Source organism: Pygocentrus nattereri, chromosome 7, assembly GCF_015220715.1.
Source record: "Pygocentrus nattereri isolate fPygNat1 chromosome 7, fPygNat1.pri, whole genome shotgun sequence".
In the NCBI taxonomy this organism is placed as follows: Eukaryota; Metazoa; Chordata; class Actinopteri; order Characiformes; family Serrasalmidae; genus Pygocentrus; species Pygocentrus nattereri.
In genome coordinates this window covers 12680029-12701849 of record NC_051217.1, presented here as the reverse complement: position 1 = coordinate 12701849, position 21821 = coordinate 12680029, and the positions used below count along the sequence as shown (strand labels likewise).

The 21821-nt window shown below is 40.4% G+C and overlaps 3 protein-coding genes across 5 annotated transcripts; 2 read left to right on the top strand and 1 right to left on the bottom strand.

The window, feature by feature from the left end:
- Position 1: 1 nt before the first annotated feature.
- Positions 2-5364, top strand: cenpn (centromere protein N). Its single transcript, XM_017722702.2, has 10 exons — positions 2-298; positions 534-579; positions 1348-1407; positions 1520-1593; positions 1803-1976; positions 2099-2200; positions 2283-2337; positions 2485-2594; positions 4675-4798; positions 5084-5364. The coding sequence occupies exons 1-10, from the start codon at positions 128-130 to the stop codon at positions 5203-5205; spliced, it is 1038 nt and encodes a 345-aa protein (XP_017578191.1). The 5' UTR covers positions 2-127; the 3' UTR covers positions 5206-5364.
- A 1088-nt stretch (positions 5365-6452) lies between these two features.
- On the top strand, positions 6453-16648 carry atmin (ATM interactor). The gene is made up of 4 exons (XM_017722706.2): positions 6453-6711; positions 9791-9916; positions 10061-10260; positions 13092-16648. Exons 1-4 carry the CDS (start codon positions 6490-6492, stop codon positions 14833-14835), a joined length of 2292 nt encoding a protein of 763 aa, XP_017578195.1. The 5' UTR covers positions 6453-6489; the 3' UTR covers positions 14836-16648.
- On the bottom strand, positions 16498-21609 carry si:ch73-103b9.2 (uncharacterized protein LOC100150067 homolog). Of its 3 annotated transcripts, none has more exons than XM_017722708.2 (4): positions 20623-21609; positions 19822-19883; positions 19477-19695; positions 16498-19046 (listed from the first exon to the last, which is right to left on the bottom strand). In XM_017722708.2, exons 3-4 carry the CDS (start codon positions 19666-19668, stop codon positions 18147-18149), a joined length of 1092 nt encoding a protein of 363 aa, XP_017578197.1. In that variant the 5' UTR covers positions 19669-19695; positions 19822-19883; positions 20623-21609; the 3' UTR covers positions 16498-18146. The 3 variants fall into 3 exon arrangements, with proteins under 3 accessions (XP_017578197.1, XP_017578196.1, XP_017578198.1); XM_017722707.2 differs by having other exon boundaries at positions 19822-19879; XM_017722709.2 differs by having other exon boundaries at positions 19822-21609.
- Between the last annotated feature and the right edge of the window lie 212 nt (positions 21610-21821).

Here is a 21821-nt window from a genome sequence, read left to right as displayed (position 1 = left end):
ATTTTGATTCCGCATTCGTCGCTACGATGTAGTTGTTTTTGTTTTAACCGATGCGATGTACATTTTTAAGCTGTATTCTTTGTCGTTTTAGTTGTTTGTAGTTAAGAACATCTAATTTATTCCTAAAATGGATGAACAAGCGAGGGCTATTTTACAACGGGTCATACGGAAAATACCCAACAAAAAGTTACAGACTGCTCTGAGAGCCTGGGATCATTTGTCGAGTGAGCAGCTGGAGTCTCTGGATTATGCCCAGCCCAAATGGCTCTTTCTGGAAAACTTAATATCCAGATGCGAGGTAGGTAGCGTTAAGCTACTCAAGCTATAACTATAAAAATAACAGCCAAATAACACTTTAAACCTAGCCGTGTCATTACCGCTAGTATAACGTGTGTAACTAACTTATTGAGGCAGTGAGTTTACATTGTTAGCTAACCTAGCTAGTTAGCACGTTAGCTTAACGTTACATAATCTGACCGTAGACTAAACGAGTAATAAGTTGTGCCTAAAATGTTTGCTTTTCCTTCTCTCAGGAAAACAGGCTGAGTTTAAAAGATGTGACGAAACTGGAGATGGCCTGTGAGTGAGTTTTCTTTATCTTCTAATGTTTAATGTTGACCTGCTAACCCGAAGATTATTTCACAAAACGGGATTTCGCAGTCTTTGTAGGTTAGTTTTAGTGAGAAATGTGCAGTAGAAATGTCCCTGACCTCCACGGCTGGACTTTGTTTACAGTTTTACGATTGCTGAACATTTTTTCGATGTCTTTTCTTTTAAATATAATGACTGTTACAACTGTTTTGCATACAGCATTATATATTGTTATATCTGTATTAAAAGCCTATTATATAGTAAAAAGAAATAGAATTAACGTACTGTTTTTGTACATAATTTAAATTCTTTTGACTGCTGGTGTTAATAACATGCTTACAGCATGTAGTTTAGACGGCCAGTGATCAGTCTAGATTTTTCAACAGGCATGCTTACCAGCTCTCTGATGCTAAGATTGACTGCTTAGGTGTTGAAATTTGGTATTGATGTGATGTTTGTGTAATTTCATCACTGCTATAAATATTCGGGCGTTTGGATCAACAAATGCTCAGAATTAAGAAACACTCTGTTTTGTGTGTGATGCGATATACCAGAAGTAAGCAATGTAAGTTGCTTGAGGGTTGTTGGTGTTGTTGAAGCTCCTACTGAAGCACTTATAATAGTAAAGCTAAAGTGTAATTGCTCGTTTTATTTTGTGTTAGTCTGTGCCTTTATGTCTATGGCATTTCAGTTGACTAGGAAATACTTTTACTAACAGATAATCATTTTGATCTGCATTCTTGTTTTTAATGCTAGATTACATAGACAATCCTAGTAAAGGAACCTGGCATGCCTATCAGCTCTTTCAAGCAGAAGGTAAGTTTATGTCTGTTACATGCAAGTAAGTTTCTCTGCTTTCTACAGGAGGATTATTGTGGTACATGGACAAATAAATTGAAACTGTTTTGTTCTCTTGTTCTCACTGCAGGTGATGCTGTTTCTGTGAATTTCACACAGTTTAGGGAGCAGCTCAAAGCCCACTTGAAGGATGTTGTCCGACATGTAATGAATCTTTCATATTTCTATATACTTTTCCATTCGTTGTTCACTCAAAGTTTATTAAACAGCATAACAGTTCAGATCTGCCTGTACAGCTGTCAAAAAATAATTTTATTTAATTAAATGCAGCCCACGCTACTATAAGAAAATAGACGTGTCTCAGCACATATTCTTATTTTATTTTTATTTCCATGAATCTTTTGTTTTTGCAGGTGTCTGTTAGGACAAAGAAGCTTGAGGATGGTGCGGTTTGGATTCGTATTGCATGGGGAGACAACTTTAGTAAACCTAACCACCTAAAACCAACTTATGTTGTGCATTACCTACAGACTTCTTATGTGTTTGTCCTTAATCTCATGTCCAAGCACAAGCCTTTCCTGTATCAGGTTATATTTTCTTCTTTTTCAAGCTGTTACATTATACATATATTTTGCAACAATTTGACCATGCGTATTACTTATGATGTGTTTTTAACTTTACTTCTTTTTTTTTTCTGACCCTTTTCTAGGCTCTGCTTCTGTCCACCAGACACGTGTCCATAAAGGAAGCTCAGCTGAGTTCTCGAAGCCTCACTGCAATGAGGGACCTTCTCATGAGACAGTATCAGCAGGTAAGATAGATTAATGCCACATTTCCTTTATACTATGGGAGTTTTGCTTATTAAGTTGACCTTTTACCTTTTTTAATTACAGGTGTTCCCGACAAATCAGGAAAGGACTTTAAAAGAAAGAAATGCACCACCTTCACGTATGTACTTTCTTTTATCTCTCCCTCTCTAATGCTAAAACCCTGTGGTTCCAGTATGAACATAGTTGGCATTCCGCTTTTCCTGACTGACTCCATTGTGGTATAAAGTTGTTAAATTGTGTCTTTGTTTGTTGTTTTTCTACATAGATCCCAGTATAGAAAAAGAGCATGCTGAGTGTGCTGAAAGAAGACACCAGATGGCATGTGAGGCATTTGGTGACGGCGTCCTGCCAAAGCTGGAAACTGCTGTGTACAAGGTGTGTGGCACAACTTGATATGAAATGTGCAGTGCATGTACAAAACATTGTGACGCAAACCATGCATCATCAAAATCGCTTCCTATTTTATCAAGTGTTCAGTTCATATATTATGATATTATCCCCTTTAGCTCCAAGAACACACTCAGTTTGTTGGGACATGGACTTAACAAAATATTTAAAACAGTATTTAACTATGTTATGCTTTAAAGGGAATTGAACTAACATGTAAACAAGACTCAAGGTTTGAAATGGAAATGGTGCATCTCTAAAGCTTTCCGACTTGTATTACTTTACAGTAGTGGTGAAAGGAAACCGGTGTCGCATCGTCTACAATGGAAATATAGTCGTTCTATTTATCCAAAACAACCTGTGAACTTGCATGTGTTTTATATGTAATGTTGGTAATGGTTAGATATGATGATGACGATGATGATAATAACAATATTAATTATCTTTTTCTTTTTTTTTTATAAACCGTTACCGTTTTGCCTAATGACTTTTTCCACCAGGCAAAGCAGTGTAGTACAGTACTGTGAGCACACTTTTTTCATTATTGTCATCATATTTCTTTGCCTTGCCTGAGTATGTGTGTTGAATTTGATTACCCTTCTTGCTGGGGTACCAAGCATATTGATCCAAAACTGATGGAACTGATAAAATCACTGATTGTTCAAATGCAGTTGTCACAGAATAGTCATGTGGTGTCACTGGAGTCAGAAAAAAAACACAGGCTTGCCAGAATTGCTCCCCATGATTCTCAACTGAAAGCAAATGCTGTGGAAAAGATGAGTCATAACTTAAAGCTCCTCTGTTGTTGCTGTTTCCGTTTACTGTTCAGGGTTCAGATCAGTAACTGTACTGTGCTGTACTACCCAGTGCAGAGCTTCCATTGGCAGCGTCCTGGGTGAACTTCATCTCCATCATCAAGCAGCATAATTGTAGCCATTTCTTGTAATTACTCTGCGAGGAAGGTTTTGGTGACATTAAACTCTTCAGGCTTCTGGTTCAGCCACCACTTCTGTGAGCAATTCTGAGTCACTAAGTCACTCTAGAATCTTTTCACATCGAACTTCTCTGAATGACTTTTGATGTTTACAAATTAGTGACTTAATTATGCAAAAATTAAAATATCAATGGAAATTCCCTTAATTTCACTGTCATGTTAATGGACACAATTGCTCAAGGACACCTCAGTCATGTACCATGGTACTTTGGATTGAACCGGCAACCTTCCGGTCACAGGGCCAGTTCCCTAACCTCCAGCCCACGACATGAGTGGTTACGCTACTTCCATGAAAGGATAAGTCTATTTAGCAGGACCATTCAGATATGGTTGTCACTTTTCAAAGTTGCTGTACTTTTATTAAGGGGCTTTATGGGTGCCCTGAAAACACATGTTCTGCAGTCTCATCTCCAGCCTGCAGTATTGCCATAACAGCATCCATGTGTTTTTTCAGTGCATTAGTGCTCCCACATAAAACAGCAGAAACTTGAATTAATCAACACACTCAAACCCTCCTGCCCATGTCAGTTAATGATTATACCTTTATCTGTTCGGTTTGCTTCAAGTTGACATCTTGCATACTGTGATGCACGTCCAGGTGAAAGGTGTGTCTCGGGAAGCTGAGTGTTTTTGCTGGATGATGGGTGCAGGTGGTGGGGAGGTGAAACATTATTTTTGAGAATTATTTTTGCCCTTGCCCTCTGGTGCATGGTGACAAAAATCAAAACACACTTTAGAGGGGGGCAAGAGTCATAACATTTTGATGGAAGATTCCAGGAAAGAGTTTGTATTTTAAATATGATGAATCGTACTTGGTATGACCAGGGATATAAACAAATAAGGAACAGAAAAGGTCCATTTTGATTTCAACTCGACTTAAAAAAGAAGTAAACGTAATGTTCTGCATACACAATGTACGTTAAATCTCTTTATTTCAGCTAATATCTGTACAAAGCCAAATGACTTTACTGGTTGTGCTATTTACTGAATATTAACAGTATTACACCTGAACTGGAGTCTTATTAAATTGAGTGTGTTAATGTGGTGTTGATCTTTTCTATAACCCTCCCACAGCTTGAAACAAAATACAGAGGCAACAGCAATAACACTCTTAATGATAAAGATGAACTCTTTAGAGGAGTGGTCATGTTCTCCAGCAGCAACCTCCTGGAGTCCTTCCGTCACTGTGTGTCTGCAGGTAAGCAGCTTCCTAATATTAGTGGAAAACAGCCACACATAGAACTGAAATTTGTAGAATTTTATTCTTTGACCAAGAGCTCCAGTTATAACAATGCGGTCTTATAGCAATGGTCTGTATCACCACATGGTGGCAGTGCAAGCATCCTTTCTGACTTTGATGTGTCCTTGGTGCTTGAGCAGACATGACCAATAACTAGCTGTCTGTTACATCTCACATATTTTCTTTCTACCTGATGTTATGTTGCTAAGACCTCTTTCTGATGCTACTCTGCTTGTTTGACAGGCATGGCTGAAGGTCCTGTTACACCCTTGCTGTCCTCCATTACACAGAAAGGGAGGAACAGCTTTGTGATCACTGACAAAGTCCCAGGAGCTGCCAGTCAGACTCCTGCTCACAAAGCTTGATGCAGCAGATAATAAGGACTCTTGCTTGCTTGAGCAGTTCAAGTGTGCTTGGATGTATGTGTATATATGTGTGCTTATGTGTTTTCTACAGTTTAACCCCTGTTTAGCGTTTTTGCAAAGTTTTAAATAAAGATTTTAATTAAAATGTATGTTTTCTGTGCATCTGATTTAGATGTCTGTAAACTGGCAGTTTACTGTAAATTGTATTGGGCAACAAGTTTAAGGAACTTTACCATAAGCCTGTAAATGCCCTGTTAATAAAATACAGATATTTCACTGTTTTTAAAAATGTTGCCGGTCAAAAATGTGAGTACAATGCAGAAGTGTTTTGGTTAGTGCCTTGTTAAAATTTGTATTATTTTGATTATTGTTTCTGGATCTTTAATGTGGGGAATTAAATGATCCATTGCTACTAATCTGTAGATGTGTAAAACTGTCCTGTATTTCTCTGGATGAACAGAAAAAACCTGTGTTCTCCAATGGAGTGAAAATCACCTGTCTGTGCTAAGAGTAAATGAAACTCATCCTAGTGTACACTATTATCATCAGGGTTCGATTTGAAGGAGGCAGACAAGAGGATTATACCTGTCTGGTCAGAGCAAAAATTACAAAAATCATCCTCGATTGTTGGTCCTCTTTGGATTAATGTTATGTGAGTCAGAAAGAGTGTAAACTGTTCTATGTAATAGATAAACATTCATATAATTTAGTAGATCTAAATTCAGTTCAATTATTTTTATTTCTCATTACTTATATTTTTTCTCTTTACTTTTTATGTTCAGATAATACAGATTTTATTATTTTTAACTGCTGAATTCCTTAACTTCAATGTTTGTCTAAACTCTAAGGATGTAAACCAGGTCACGTGGCACAAGTAAAAAGAATAGAACTTTATATCAATGTCTTGCAGTAATGAAATAATGTAAAATATATGTTTTAACAGTTTTTTGTTCTTAGACAACGTATTTTAAAACGTCTAACAACAGTAAACAGGTTAAGTTGAAAAGTTGAAAAATTACGCCTTTATCTTTAAACATTTCTGTTGCGACAATGAGAATTTGACCACTCCCAGTATTTTCATATCCGTGAGAATAACCCATAAAGGAATGTTATAATCACTCCATCTGAAAACGCGTGTTTTCCTCGCTTTATTTTAGAATATTGACATATTATAATATGCTGTTGCCAGGACGCAGTAGGTGGCTGTAGTGGTTGCTATGCGCTGCCGGAAGTGCTCGCTTTAAAAGGTGCGCTAAAGGCTGCTGCTCGCTTCTCCGCTGAAACATGGCCGCCGCCCCCGCAGCGGACGAGTCAGGTCCGCGTCCCAGCAGCCAGAGATGCGACGAGGAGCTCCCGTGTCAGCCCCGGGAGATCATTAAACCCTCCATCACGGAGCTCACCAAAGAAGTGCGGACCAATATCCTCTGTACGGTTGAAGGATGTGGGAAAATCCTCCCGAACACTCCAGCTCTCAACATGCATCTGGTCAAGTCACACAGAGTGAAGGTAACAGTGGGCTAGCTAAGCTACCGAGTTGTCAGCCTTTCGATGACCGTATGTAGCGTGAGTTCTGCTACAGACAGTGCTGTACTCCGCGTCTTGCTCGCATTTTTGCCATTTTCAAACCGTGTTGATGAACGAACTTGGTAGTCAGTTTGTTAACGAAGCTGAAGTCAGCTTCTTATTCGATAGCTTCTTCAAAATTCCCCGTTCCACCTTAAATGCTGTACCAGTCACTGCTGTGACATTTAAGGTGGAACGGCAAAGAAGCTGGCGAATGAGATGCCAACTTCAGCCTCCTAGTTAACTTGGCTAGCTGCCTTTGACACTGTTGTTGTTGTTGTTGGGAGTTGGATAAGCTAGCTAGCAGCCCTCATCACTGACAGCTTTATACGTTAAAGAATTGCTAAAGTTTTTTTAATATTCGCAAACTCCAACTTTATAATTTAATTTAGTGTTGTAATTTAACTAGTCATTTAGTGTTGGTGGCGTCTTTTTCTGTGTTATAAAGTGTCCAGCACAGGGCTAGTTGTCATCTTCAGACAGTGTGGTCCGCATTGCGAACACTAGCATGTGTCCATACATGGCATCCTGACCACGCGGCACAGCATCTTTACATTTACATTTACAGCATTTAGCAGACGCTCTTATCCAGAGCGACTTACAAGAAGTGCTTTGTCAATCTAGAGAAAGAATCTTTGCTAGTTACCAAGACTAGCATCTTGAATCAGTTCAGTTTAAGTTCATCTTATTTTGCTAGTGTTATATGAATGTTTGTGATTACTTGTGACTGGAAAGCATAAACAATACTGAGTACAGGATGCCAGTTTGCCACTCGGATCTAATGGCATGTTGGCTAGGTGGGCATGCAAGCTCCACAAACTAAATCCTCTGTTTGGGACCACTTTGATAGTCAGCTGCAGCCTAATCGTTGCACTGCAGTGGTCGTAGTGGATTGTATTTCTCCATCGCCATTGTTGCTTTCCTGTATGTCCAGCCAGCTCTTCTGGATGTGTTATCCAGGATAAATATTTTCAACATGAACAAATCCAGCCTGCTTCACATGCTTCTGAGGTGGAGCGATGTGTCTGTTTAGTATGTGGTGCTGCTTTCAGATCTGTGATGCACATTTAGACTTCATTCCATGCTGTATAGAAAAAGGTTCTCAATTGTAGCACGTGTCCCCACACTAGGGACATTTTTTTTTTTTTGCCTTCCCTCATTAAGTACACTTGATTCAACTCATTTGCTAACTAACGACCACCTGATCTGCTTGGCCAGGTGTATTACAGTAAGGAAAACCCACAAAGGTACAGAGCATGGGGTTAAATGAAGTTAAATGAGTAGTTCATTTAAAAATCCAACTTGAATGTTTTTTTTCACTTATGCCAAGGAGAGTCCATTGGCCAAGATGTGTTTGCTGTCTGAAGTTTGCTTCATTAGTTTTGACCAAGTGTTGTGTCACACACACATTTTTTTTTTAAAAAACCTCTTATCCTTCTGGGATGTGGGGGGTTCTGGAGCCTATCCCAGCAGTTATTAGGCGGAAGGCAGGAAACCGATCGCCAGTCCATCGCAGGGCAGGTTGTCACCTAAAATCCCTTTATATTGGCTTCGTAGCACCACTGCAAAACTAAAGAAGCAAAATTTGGATGCCATATGTATAAACCAAGGAATGACATTTGACACAAGGAGGGAAAATTTAGTAAATTTGATTTTCCGGCAGACTGTTCTTCTAAAGTGACCTCTATTTGTTTGTTTGTCTGTGTTCTTGCCTTTGTCTGAAAGGAGATCAGTCTGTCCAAGACAACAAAGAGGCAATGAACATGCCTAATCTGGATATTTGAGACCGTTGAGTGGGGCAGAGTGTCAGTTTGGTGAGCAGTGCTGAAGGAAACCTCTTTGGATATTCACCCTTGTTTGAGGGGCTGACAGCATGAGTAACATAACCCTGGTCAGCAGTACAGTATAGGAGAGGAGTGGATGCTAATGCATCGAGGATTATTGATGCAGAGAGCCTACGGTTGCAGTTTTTACAAGTTGCACTTTATAACCTGGTGTTCATAGAGGCTCTGAAGCAGTTTTCTCCTTCAGGGTCCTTATTCACTGCTGCACATCCAGCTCAATTTCTCATTCTTACACTCTCCATTCTGGCCCTCTCAGCATGCCTCTTCTGCTGGCAAACGTGGGCTGACAGAAACAAAAGAAGACTTGTGTCTTCTACTTCCGTAGGGACAAATAAATAGCAAAATAAGTGCTGTAAACAGAGTTCCCAGGGACCTGCCCTTAATGTGACACAGACGTTGTCTGAATGTTAACCCATGGGCTAAAAACAATGAATTATAATTTGTTAGTTTTGATGGTTTGAATGTTTTTTGTTTTTTTTCCCCCTCTAAAAGGTCAATTTATGCTGCTGGATAATTATGGTTGTCATGGAGTTTGTACACTTAGTTGGCAATAGCAATTATACCACTGTCCAGAGAGAGATAATGTGTTGTGGCTGCTCAAAATGTCCACTACTGTGTTCAGAACTACCGAATTCTTATGCTAATTACCTGCACACCTGCTTCAGTTATGTAAGACCTGCGCTACTTGCTGCTATGCCTTTTTTTTTTTTTTTTTTTTTTTTTTTTATAAACACATGCATAGCTCTACAAATAGAACTGACCAATGTTGCTTCTTATCAGAAATGTCATAGAATTTTTGGTCTGAAAAGCTCAGTTATTATTTGTGATTTGATTCAAGGGCCATCCATCTTTTTTTTTCAGTTTATCATGATTTAGGGGGACATGATTACTCCATAGCAGTGTTTGGTGTGGGAAATGGATACCATCTGATAGTCTGTAAAGTGACTTATATAAGCATGTTCATTTGAGAGCAGCACTACATACTCGCATTAGTACTTGGGTGCTGCTGGATAGAGTGGTTGTTGAGTCATGGACACATGCCTCCTACAGCACCAAAATTTTTTGTTCTTGTAAAACCATTGCTTCTAGCTTTGTTACGGTGTGTCTGATCTTCCCTCTTGGCCATGTATTTGCTCTTCTTAAAGTTGATTAGCTTCTTATAACTGTTTTCGTTTTAGGAGGGTCTGGTCAACCCTACTGTACGGAAGGATATAAAAGGTTCACAGAAGCTCTACTGCTGTCCAATAGAGGGCTGTCCAAGAGGACCAAACAGACCTTTCTCCCAGTTTGCCCTGGTTAAGCAGGTAATCGGACCGAAGTGACATGTTTTCTGTATGTCTCCTGACCAAAGTGACATGTTCATGGTCAACATAATGACCCAAGCTTTGTTCTGTGTCTGGCAAAGCCCCAAAATAAAAAAATGTTTGTTTGTGTTTTATGTGGGCTAGCATTTCATGAAGATGCATGCAGAGAAGAAGCACAAATGTGTGAAATGCAGCAATGGGTACAGCACAGAATGGGACCTGAGGAGGCATATAGAAGACTGTGGAAGGACATACAGCTGTACATGTGGATGTCCATATGCAAGTAGGGCAGCACTCCTGTCACACATCTATAGAACAGGCCATGAGGTTCCCAAAGAGCACAGGTATGTGTATGCCTTTTTAGTGTTTTTCCATTCCATGTAGTAGTCGGTCATATTAAATTGTGTTCCTTAGTGGGTTTTTTAGTATGTACATACACTGCTCAGAAAAATAAAGGGAACACTCAAATAACACATCCTAGATCTGAATGAATGAATTTCTCATTGAATGCTTTGTTCTGTACAAAGTTGAATGTGCTGACAACAAAATCACACAAAAATCATCAATGGAAATCAAATTTATTAACCAATGGAGGCCTGGATTTGGAGTCACACACAAAATTAAAGTGGAAAAACACACTACAGGCTGATCCAACTTTGATGTAATGTCCTTAAAACAAGTCAAAATGAGGCTCAGTATTGTGTGTGGCCTCCACGTGCCTGTATGACCTCCCTACAATGCCTGGGCATGCTCCTGATGAGGTGGCGGATGGTCTCCTGAGGGATCTCCTCCCAGACCTGGACTAAAGCATCTGCCAACTCCTGGAAAGTCTGTGGTGCAACGTGGCGTTGGTGGATAGAGCGAGACATGATGTCCCATATGTGCTCAATCGGGTTCAGGTCTGGGTAATGCCTGTCCATAGCTTCAATGCCTTCATTTTGCAGGAACTGCTGACACACTCCAGCGACATGAGGTCTAGCATTGTCCTGCATTAGGAGGAACCCAGGGCCTACCGCACCAGCATATGGTCTCACAAGGGGTCTGAGGATTTCATCTCGGTACCTAATGGCAGTCAGGCTACCTCTGGCGAGCACATGGAGGGCTGTGCGGCCCTCCAAAGAAATGCCACCCCACACCATTACTGACCCACTGCCAAACCGGTCATGCTGAAGGATGTTGCAGTCAGCAGATCGCTCTCCACTGCGTCTCCAGTCACGTCTGTCACATGTGCTCAGTGTGAACCTGCTTTCATCTGTGAAGAGCACAGGGCGCCAGTGGCAAATTTGCCAATCCTGGTGTTCTCTGGCAAATGCCAAGCGTCCTGCACGGTGTTGGACTGTGAGCACGACCCCCATCTGTGGACATCGGGCCTTCATACCATCCTCATGGAGTCTGTTTCTAACCGTTTGTGCAGACACATGCACATTTGTGGTCTCCTGGTGTACTGGCCTGTCTCCTGGTAGCGCCTCCAGCCTCTGGACACTACGCTGACAGACACAGCAAACCTTCTTTCCACAGCTCGCATTGATGTGCCATCCTGGATGAGCTGCACTACCTGAGCCACTTGTGTGGGTTGTAGAGTCTGTCTCATGCTACCACGAGTGTGAAAGCACCACCAACATTCAAAAGTGACCAAAACATCAGCCAGAAAGCATAGGTACTGAGAAGTGGTCTGTGGTCCCCACATGCAGAACTACTCCTTTATCGAGTGTGTCTTGCTAATTGCCAATAATTTCCACCTGTTGTCTATTCCATTTGCACAACAGCTGTGAAATTGATTGTCAATCAGTGTTGCTTCCTAAGTGGACAGTTTGATTTACTTGGAGTTATATTGTGTTGTTTAAGTGTTCCCTTTATTTTTTTGAGCAGTGTATATACATAGAGGTGACAAATTACAGGAATCATCTGAATAAATTATAGGACAAACATAGGTGAAGGCGCTTTGTGAAAAATGTACTGCATGATCAAATTATGCAGTCAGCATCCTGTCTTGCTCTGTGGCATATAGAAATGCTGAGCAGGCCCAGTTAACCTCGATTTTGGATCAAGATAGCAAGAGTAAAAGATCTTTTGGGGACTTTAAAAAGGGTTTACTTGGGTAGAGGCAGCAGGAACTGCTCAACTGGCTAGTGTGACATTTTGCATTTAAATCCCTGGGAAAGACATTATATTTGTAGTTGGGAATTGTGGTCAAAAGTGCACATTCAGTGATTGATGCTTGTGTGTTGTGCACTTTGAGTGGAAAAAAACAGAAGAGAAACCGGTGATCAGGTGACTTAGAATGTCGGTGCAGGATATGATTATACTGCTGGAGCAGCCATCCACAACTACATCCTAGAGAGGAGAAATAAAAAAAATAGCAGAATTGCAGTGCATAAACTCATTACAAAGATGAATGCACAGTTTGAGAGTTCAGTGGTGCAAAAAACAGCACTGATCTACAGATATGGTGAGTCATCCTTCACCATATTTTGCACAAGTGGGTGAGTGCGTATTTGGCATACACCAGTAGAAGAGCACTGGCCTGAATTCTTGACCCCTACAGTTATGCAGTCTGGTGTGTCTAAGCTGTTGGGGGGTATTTAGCTGGCTTGGTTTGGCCGTATGTCTCTCCTTTGAGGTATGAATCACTGCAAATCTGTACTTAATTATTCTGACTGATAATCTTTAATGTGTAGTAAACTTTTCTAAACCAATGAGAGTGGCTTCCTCCAGGATACCAAAACCACTGTCCACAGGGCTCAGAGGGTCACTGAAGGGTTTGATGAGTATGACAATGACGCAAATCATATGCTAAGACTTCCACACTCCTTTGTGGATCTCAAGATATTAAAATATGTGCACAGCACAGTCCACCATGATTATCAAAATACCAGTTGAGGGAATATCTTTTGGAAGAATGTTGTTCCATTCCACTAGCACTTCCAGAGACCTGTAGAACCTGAGCCAAGGCACACTGAAACTGTTGTGGTGGTTTGTGATGGCCCAACATCTTACTAAGATGCTTACTTTGTTTATTTTTTTTTCTTTGTCACCTGTCTGTACATACATAAATGCACAACAGATTTAAATTTACTATCCCAGTTGCTTTGATTGCTCTCTGAAACTGTAGCCTAATTAGCTTGGTAGCCTGCATGTCACTCCTTGTTTAATGTGTTTTATGTACCTGTTCTAGATATCCACCTGTGAAGAAAAGAAAAATGGAGAGACTATCAAGCAGCACAATGAAAGTTAGGCCCAGTGATCAAACATATGAAATGGCAGATGCTGATAAGGATCTGACAGAAGGAACCGTCCCTACTGAAGGAGCCTCCCAAACTCCAGATTCACCACGACACAATCCCATCCACACTAGAAACGTTCAAAAGCTTCTCCTGCCCAAACCTAAAGTTGCTTTGGTCAACGTTCCTGTGATTCAGCTTGCACACCTGCCTGTTCTTCTCCCTCCAGCAGAGAGCAGTGCCTTGAGGTCTGTGGTCTTGGCTGTAGATGCACAGGGCTCCGTAAGCACTGTGCACCTGTTGCCTCAGTCACTTGGGGCGATGGTGCCTGCTCTTAACACTAAAACTGTGAGTTTTAAAGAAACAATTCCTGCTTGCAGGTCGGGCCTGGACGCCATCAGTACAGGAATCCAAGTTAATCTGGAGAGTCTGGTCTCAGTAGGTGAGCCAGTTAATGACCTGGGATCCAGAAGTAAAAGCACCTCAACAAACATTCAAACTGATATCTCATACCTCAGCAAGGGATCTGTCGGAGGAGTCCCGATCACCCCCATAGGTGAAGCCTCGGTGTCCTCTTGCTCTCAGACTGATATTAGCGTGAGCGCTCAGATCCAGTTGCCCGTCAATGTCCAAACCCAGACGTTCCCCTTGAGGGCCAAAGTTACATCTTCCATTGGGGCACAAACGGACATGCTCAGTCAGCTGGCCTTTCCCTCGTTTAACATAACAAGAGAAACGCAAACAAGCTGCAGCACAGCAGCCCCATTGAATAGGACCCAGATGGACCAAGCTATAATGTGCACAGACCTTTTTGACACTGATATGCTCAGTGTATCTACACAGACCGCACTAACTGATGGACCTTTCACTACAAATGGACTTGATCCCATGAGCACGGAGCCTGAGCTTTTTGAGGACAGAAATGCTCCGTCCTTGTGCTTTGGGTCCCAGAGAGACATTCTGCACCAGAACACGGTAGCTGACAATCAGACTCAGACCATGACTCTTTTCAGTGACCTTGAGAACATCCTTTCTGACAGCATGGCGAGTGGAACTCCAAGCTGTGGGTCAACCCTGGTTCCAGTGCAAGAACAACACACTGGCATTGACTTTGATTTTGAGGATTTCCTCAATGCAACCCATATTCAGACTCAGACTGATGAGAGTGCTTTGGGAGGCCTAAGCTCAGAGACTCCCCTAGAGCTCCTCGATATCGAGACACAAACGGATTTCTTACTTCTTGGTGACAGCCACCAAAGTGATGTTGGGGCCAGGGTGCAGTCAAATGATCTGGAGCTTGAAATGTTTGATACTCAAACCCAAACAGACCTTAACTTCTTGCTTGACCCTGGTGGCCATATGCCACTCGGCAGCATCCTGAGACATTCCAGCTTTAACATGAGCACTGAGTCTTCAGACACAGAAACCCAGACAGACACCAGGCCTGCTCTTCCTCTGCCATTGTCTTGTTCCCATGAAGGTCAGGTAAGGCTTAGCAGCACTGAGACGCAAACGGTCTCCAGCTCCTCCAGCCTGGGCAACCTTTTTCTAACTAGCAATGAGACTCAGACGGTCATGGATGATTTCCTGTCTGCAGACATTGCTTGGAACATGGAATCCCATTTCAGCTCGGTGGAAACCCAAACCAGCGAAGACTTCTTCTCTCTGTTTCAGCCATCGGAGAAACCCAACAGCTGAGTGCTCTGCTTTTGCAGCTCCCCTGTGGCGGGTAAGATTTAGGCTACATTGTGAAGAAGCTGTTTCTGGTGACTTGCCTCTCGGAGAAGCTGAGTGCCAGCAGATAGTTCTCCCAAACACTCATCACCTAAAGAGCTGTCTGGCGGACGTGGCGCTTGTGAGAATTGAGCTTGCTTGTAGTTATTCAGCATTCTCAAGTCATTCCACAATGAGTAATGTGTGTTGATCAAAATCTAAAGCGCTATTCAAAGTAGACTTTAGCTGCACTTTATCAATTAGCTATCATTAGTTGATTGCACTTCAGCGTGATTACTTTTTATTTGCACATCAGTATAATACTCTAATTTATATTGTCCTTAATGAACGTTTTGTTTACTCTCATTAGTTAGTTATCAACCTCTCAGTAGGAGAGTGTGTAACATTTTAGCTGGTCTGATGGTGCTACTAAATAGTCGTCGTAATTCTTCAATGTGGCGCAAATCTGAAATTACTGAATAGAAATGACGTACATTTGTTACAATCTTGATAACATATCTTGTGAAATAGGCATATTTTCTCGTTTGATATTGCTTATATTGGTCTGTAGGGGCCCTTTTTTCGCCTTGTGCACATTGTTTCTTTTGCCTTGAGTTGTTAATTAGTCTGTATGTGCAGATTTTACATTGTGTCTAATGGTCTAGACCCAGCAAACTGTCACTGTGAGTAAATTGTGCTCTTGGTTCACTAAAGTTCAAGATATTTTGTACTGACTGTTACAGTATATAATATTGAATCACATTTCAAACATCTGCAAATCAGGATATCCTAATGAATGCATATTAATGCATGTTGCAAATGTTGTTTCCTTTAACAGTTGAGCTCACTTAATGCTCTTGAACTATGATTTGCATTCTGTACTGTGAGTAATTAACATGCAAATCGCTATTGTTTACAGTAAAATGAAACCTTTAATATTTTATTGGAAGCATGTTTCATTTTTCACTGAATGTGTACTTAGTCACCTTTAAGCATAGTTCATTTAAAACTTAACCATGTTTAGATTTTTGTTGGTGCCTTAATTTAAGTGTTGAGTAAAGTGACCATGTATACATTTGATGATGTAAAGGTACAATGCCTCGCTGCTTTAATTGGGAGACATGTCTCTTTTTTTTTTTTTTAATTTGACAATATTAACATTGTGTAACCATAAGTGTATTTATTTCTCTCATTTATATACCATATTGCATGGAATATTGTTGCCTGCTTTAGGCTGAACTTATTTCTATATATGTAACTCTGTATGCTTTGCCAGGTTTTTTTTTCTTTGCCAGTATGTCCCCAACATTCATATATGGATTTGACTTTTACTAGCTGCAGAATGTAAATGACACTGTGCCCATGTATGATGAGCGCTCCTCAGCAGTGTAACCAAAACGTTTTTTCCATGCATTTATACATTGTATTTAACATTTAGATCTGCCAATCCAGCAACTTAATATACTAGATTTCTTGAACTTAGCAAAAATGCTAGCAGGAAAAAGAAATTGTATTGCTATAGATTACTTGAAATTGTCAACTTACACTCTGGTTCTAAGTAGAGTGTGCATGCAGTCTTTTTGTGCCAAGAATGTCTCTTAAGTTGAATCTCTCTTTTTGTTTTTTTGTTGTTGTTGTTTTTTTTCCCTAATATTGATATGTCTTAAGTTATGTGCATTCTTGAGGGTTTGGTAAGGCATACCAGTTTAACCCTGAATATGTTCTTCTGTTGTTTAGGCTATGCTGCAGCAGATGCTCAAAATAAAGTGCTATTGAGAGAATTAAAGTGTTAATTGCATGTTGGTTGTCTAATTTATGTCTACAGTGTCATGGAATAAATGTCACTGCTTGCTTGAATGGTATGGGGTGGTAAGAAGACTTAAAATTATAAATAAGTATATTTATAATATTTTAATGAAATATTTAACTTTGCTATCTTAGTAACAAATTCAGTATTCATTTTTAATAAAGTGCAAAAAAACTGAGTTGGTGAACATTAGGTGTTTAAAAAAAAGTCAGTAATAACACTTATTTATATCACAGCTGTTCCCCTTTATGTTTAAATTTAGTAAGCAGAATGTATCTCAGATCTCTCTCCATGAAATGAGCACTTTTTCTAATGAAATGAAATGTGACACATTGTTCTAAACAGTGTTTCTGCAATGCTTGAATTTCTCATGACATTGACATGATTATACAATATCTGCAGTTGCTGGAAGTTCACTATTAAGGCATGTGTGCTCCACATGTGTGCCTGAGGCCCCCTGACAGTAAGCAACCTTTTGTAGGCAGCTCAGTTGCTGGGAAACTAGAAAAGCTCTTGGGCAGTCATGGGCATTAAAACTACAAACACTGTGCAGAGAACACTGAAAGCAAGGCTTTTAACCACCTTTTCTCATCCATTTCTTTGTGCTCTTTTCTGTGATATTACTTTGCACATTTGCCATCCTAGAACTAATATCAATAATCTTATAAAAATACTAACAAACTGATATGCCTGAAAGCATTAGTTGTAAACTTTAAAGGAACTTGTACTGATGAGACTCTCACATAAACATTAAACAGTTATAAAATAACTGAATTTGGGGGGAGGACCATGCCTGAAGCCCCTCCTACCAACATAACATCTTATTTTTCCATCTTTACCTTCTGTTTCCCATTATAAATGTTTTACACTGATTTCCCCCATTACTCCATTCTCTGTCAGTTTTAACACCTTTCACCAAAAATCAGCCTAGCTCAAACAGAAGCTGCCCAGTAGTCCAGCCCAAATTCTCAGGGTTCACTACATTCTACCATATTTACTATGTACCTGTCAGAATTAAACCACTGCCACTAGGTTTCATGCAAGTATTCTCAGAATATTCTAAACCTGAACAAGGACTAATGAAGACTTCTTCCCCAGAACTGATATGTGTGAGGAATGCAGCATATGATACAAACACAATGGAGTTAGTAGTTAATTGGTGTTGACTTTTTGCCAACACTGGTGTTCAAACAATTGGACTGTATTAGATGGCATAAATAATTAAATGGTCACTCTCCAAACTGCATTGTTGAATCCCTGCAATGTACACAGTCACATTTTTTGCATTGTGATATCACAGTGTCACAATGCATTGTTACAACCATATATTGATGATTTCCAAAATACTCTTTTTAAAAGCTTTGGGGCAAAATGGTCAAGACACTGTATTCCCCATTCATCATGACATATAATTGTGTGTTTTCATTGTATGAACAGTTCAGTCCGCATCAGGTCATTTCAACATACAGTGGTCAGTAATGCAATACATTTACAGTAAGCGCTGAGCAGAGACTGGTATTGCCACTCTAGTGCCTAACAGCATTGGAAGCTCAGGCTCTGCCTTTTTTATACTCTTAGCCTTGAGGCATAAATTTGGTCTGTGCCCAGAGTTGTGTCTGAGAGGTGATCTGGTCAGTTCATCCCGTCTGAGGTTTCGTCCCAGGAGGGATGTGGCCTGAGGTAGCAGATAAGCCTTCTTGGAGACGGCGATGGACAACAGATGATACTGGTGCTGGCTCGGCTCGTGCTTAGAGGTAAGGGATCCTTGGCAGGTGTCTACAGTTGAGCTGCAATATGGGATAACGACTGCTTTCTCTCCTTCTCCATCAGTAACCACTTTCTCACCAACAGTGACTGATCCTGTAGTACCACACACAGCAACTGAGTTAACTTCTCCCTCTGCTGGACACGTATCACGAGCCTCTCTCCTCTTTAATAAAATGGGACTCTTTGAATTTGCAGGAGTAGGTGGTATTACAGGGGGCAATACAAGAAGGCTGCCAATGAGTGCAACCTTTCCTGCACCTCTGTCTTTCAGAAATGTGCACTGAGCGTTAGGCTGAAAGTGGTGAGGTAGAGTTTTGTTGTGTATGCACTGTTCACCTTTACTGAAATCAGATGATTCTTCTTCTGAAGGAGATAATGAACTGTTGCTGGGGGCTCTTTTTAGGAGCTCCAGTGAGGCAGGAATGGTGTTCTTCAAAGACTCCTCAGTAATCACACAGAATTCAGAGGAGGTGCCAGCACAGCCAGATACAAGGAGCTCAGACAGCTTCAGATCAGCACAGAGAAGGCAATGGAAATCTATAACATCTGATTTGACCTTTCTCCCTTTTCTCTGTGCTTGAAACAAGCAAGCAAGTGGAGCAGACCGACCCCATCCTTTGATCTGTCAACGCAAAACACATTACAGAATTTTAACTGAACAACTTAAGCAATCGGATTAATTACACTAAATCTTATGCCAGTCTTATTTAAGGCATCTACATACATGCCTACATGATAATTACAAGACTGAAATTAAACATTGAATGTCTTTTACAAGTTTCAAATATCTGTGTTTAATGTAGAACAGCCATATTTACATGAATGGCCATTAGTTTAGCCCTAACATACTACTAGCATCACACAGGGTTGCTACATGTAATCAGCATTACTGTAGCAGTGGTTTGTTTCCTTGTTTTGACCAAGTTTTAACATTTATGGCCCAAACTGAAGGCCAGCTTTAACACGTGCCACTGCATAAAGGACTTCAATTCAAAGCTAAATGTCTCCACAACATTTTAGAGCCACTTTGAGAAGGAAGCTTGATTACTCACAGCCTCCTCCCAGCCTTGACTCTGAGCCATATAAGGATCCTGCTCTTTGAGAGTGTGTTCCTCACTGATATCCAGCAGCACATTCACATGTTTCCTCTCAAGAGAATCGCATTCATTCCATTCCAGGTCTTCCAAAGCATCATTTTTGTCATCACTGATACATTCCGATTCACATGACTTGGGGTTATTCATTACGCAAATATTACTACAGAATTAAATCTGTGAGGGATGAAAACAAAATTACCCTGAAGAATTTTACATGTACATAATAGTTTACATGTACACCATACTTCACTGGATTCTGGTTTTAGATATCACTAGAAGTAGTGGTATGGGAATACTTACCTTGGTATTACTGGGTAAATCAGTGAAATTGTCCATCCCCAGCTGCCATAACAGTTCGCTACCTTAACAAAGGAGATCTTTATGATTAACTCTAGTTATTTAGCTAGGTAACAACTTTTCAGCTTTTGTTCAAGAATTTTCAGTTAAACAATGAGATTTAGTGATGTGTAAACTTGAGCCATGTCTTGATACTACACTCTTTAAAAAGATGGGTCTTAAAGGGTTTGTTTAGTTAATTGTTCTATATAGAACCATAAATGCTCAAAGAACCGCTTGCACTCTTCAGTGCTTCTTTGCATGGTGAAATGGTTCTTGAGATTGATGGAGAGTGTGTTTTATACAGTTCAATATTGCATCAGAAGGGGGTTATGTTCTTGTTACACTGTCAAACTCGTAACAACAGAAAAACCCTTTTTGGAGTTACAAAATAACCCTTTTCAAAAAAAGTTCTGTGTAAAAACATACAAACACATTCTCCGTCAATCTGAAGAACCATTTCCCCATGCAATTGGATCGTTGAATGTTCTTTGAATATCGTCGCTGGACCAAAAGTCGTGGAGAACTTAACCTAGAAATGTTTCTCCTCTTCAGTTCCGTACCAAAATGAGTACTTTGAGTACTTGTAGAACAAGAAAATCTCGTGGAAGTTCTGACTTGGGTTAAATTAAATTAACCCAAGTCTAACGTTAAACTGACTAACATTAAAATTCGCAGAAAACGAAGTAGCTGTTAACGTTAGCTGTTTGTTTAACAGGCACTGTTACGCTACCAAAGTTTTCACAAAAAACCCACCCCACTCACCTTTTAAGTTCACGAGAGTGTCAGTTTAAACCTCCGTAACCCAAAAGCTTTATATTACTGCCAGAGGTCGTTGCATGTAGTTTAACAGGAGCCAGCAGTGCTGAAATATTTATCTCCCTTGTTTCACACAAGCTCTCCACGGGGAGTGTAACGCGTGGTTGCTACGGCAACCCATGGGCAACAACGCGCGCTAGAGCGTGACGTTTAAAAGAAGAAGCGCTGAGGGGCGGGGCTTCAGAACACCAAGTGTATTCAGAACCGATTCTTAGAGCAGTTTGTGAATCGAAATTAACTATTCATCAGAATCATTCACGAGTCTGAATGTCTGGGTTAGAAACAGAAACTTACACAATGACATCTGACTCAGTGAGTATGTCCGATAGCCAACATAACTCACAAATACTTGTTGTTATTCTCAATCCTTCCCTGCATGCTGCTCTAACGTTCAGTTCACCTCAGCAAGGGCTTGTTAGATAGTTCGTTAATAACATCATGAGCGCACCAGGACCTGGTCTTCGAAAAGAAAAAGTAGACCAGCAAAGTAAATTAAAAGAGTTTGCTTAATGTCTTAATGTTTATTTTATGGTTAATGAGGCTGGATTTTGAAAGATTAGTGTTTGAACTGTCAGCACACAGATACTGCGCAGACACTACAAAAAAGCTCGATTCAAATTGACATGTGAATCCGTTCGACTGATTCACTAAAAGAATCGATTCGTTCACGAGTCGAACTTCACTGGTTTAAATTATTGCTTTCAATCTGTAATCTTTTGAAGTGAGAGAAGGATAAATACACTGCATTTCTACTAAACGTAAGCTATAACTTTCGTTTTATAATCATGTGTGCTATTGTTTCACTTCCTTGATTGTACTTCCTCCATTTAATCTTTCTTTTCGCACCACCTAATTATCAGGTTATTTCAGCTATTATTAAAACAATTGTCTTGTAGGTTGGCCAATGGCGCAGTCCTAAGTGACCTTGGGTCTGTCTGGCAGGTTTATTTATGGTAAAACGTGAAAGACTCCGGGTGCGCTAAGGAGGATCCGGTTCTGGTTTTACTGCCACCTGCTGCTAACGTGACTACCGGCACGAGCCCGTCTCTTTGAGAGATGCGCAGTAAGTATGAAGGAAGGGATCCCCGCGCGCTCTTCTGCAATATTTTGGTCCGATCTGCACGTCGTCGCAGCCTAGGTGGTGT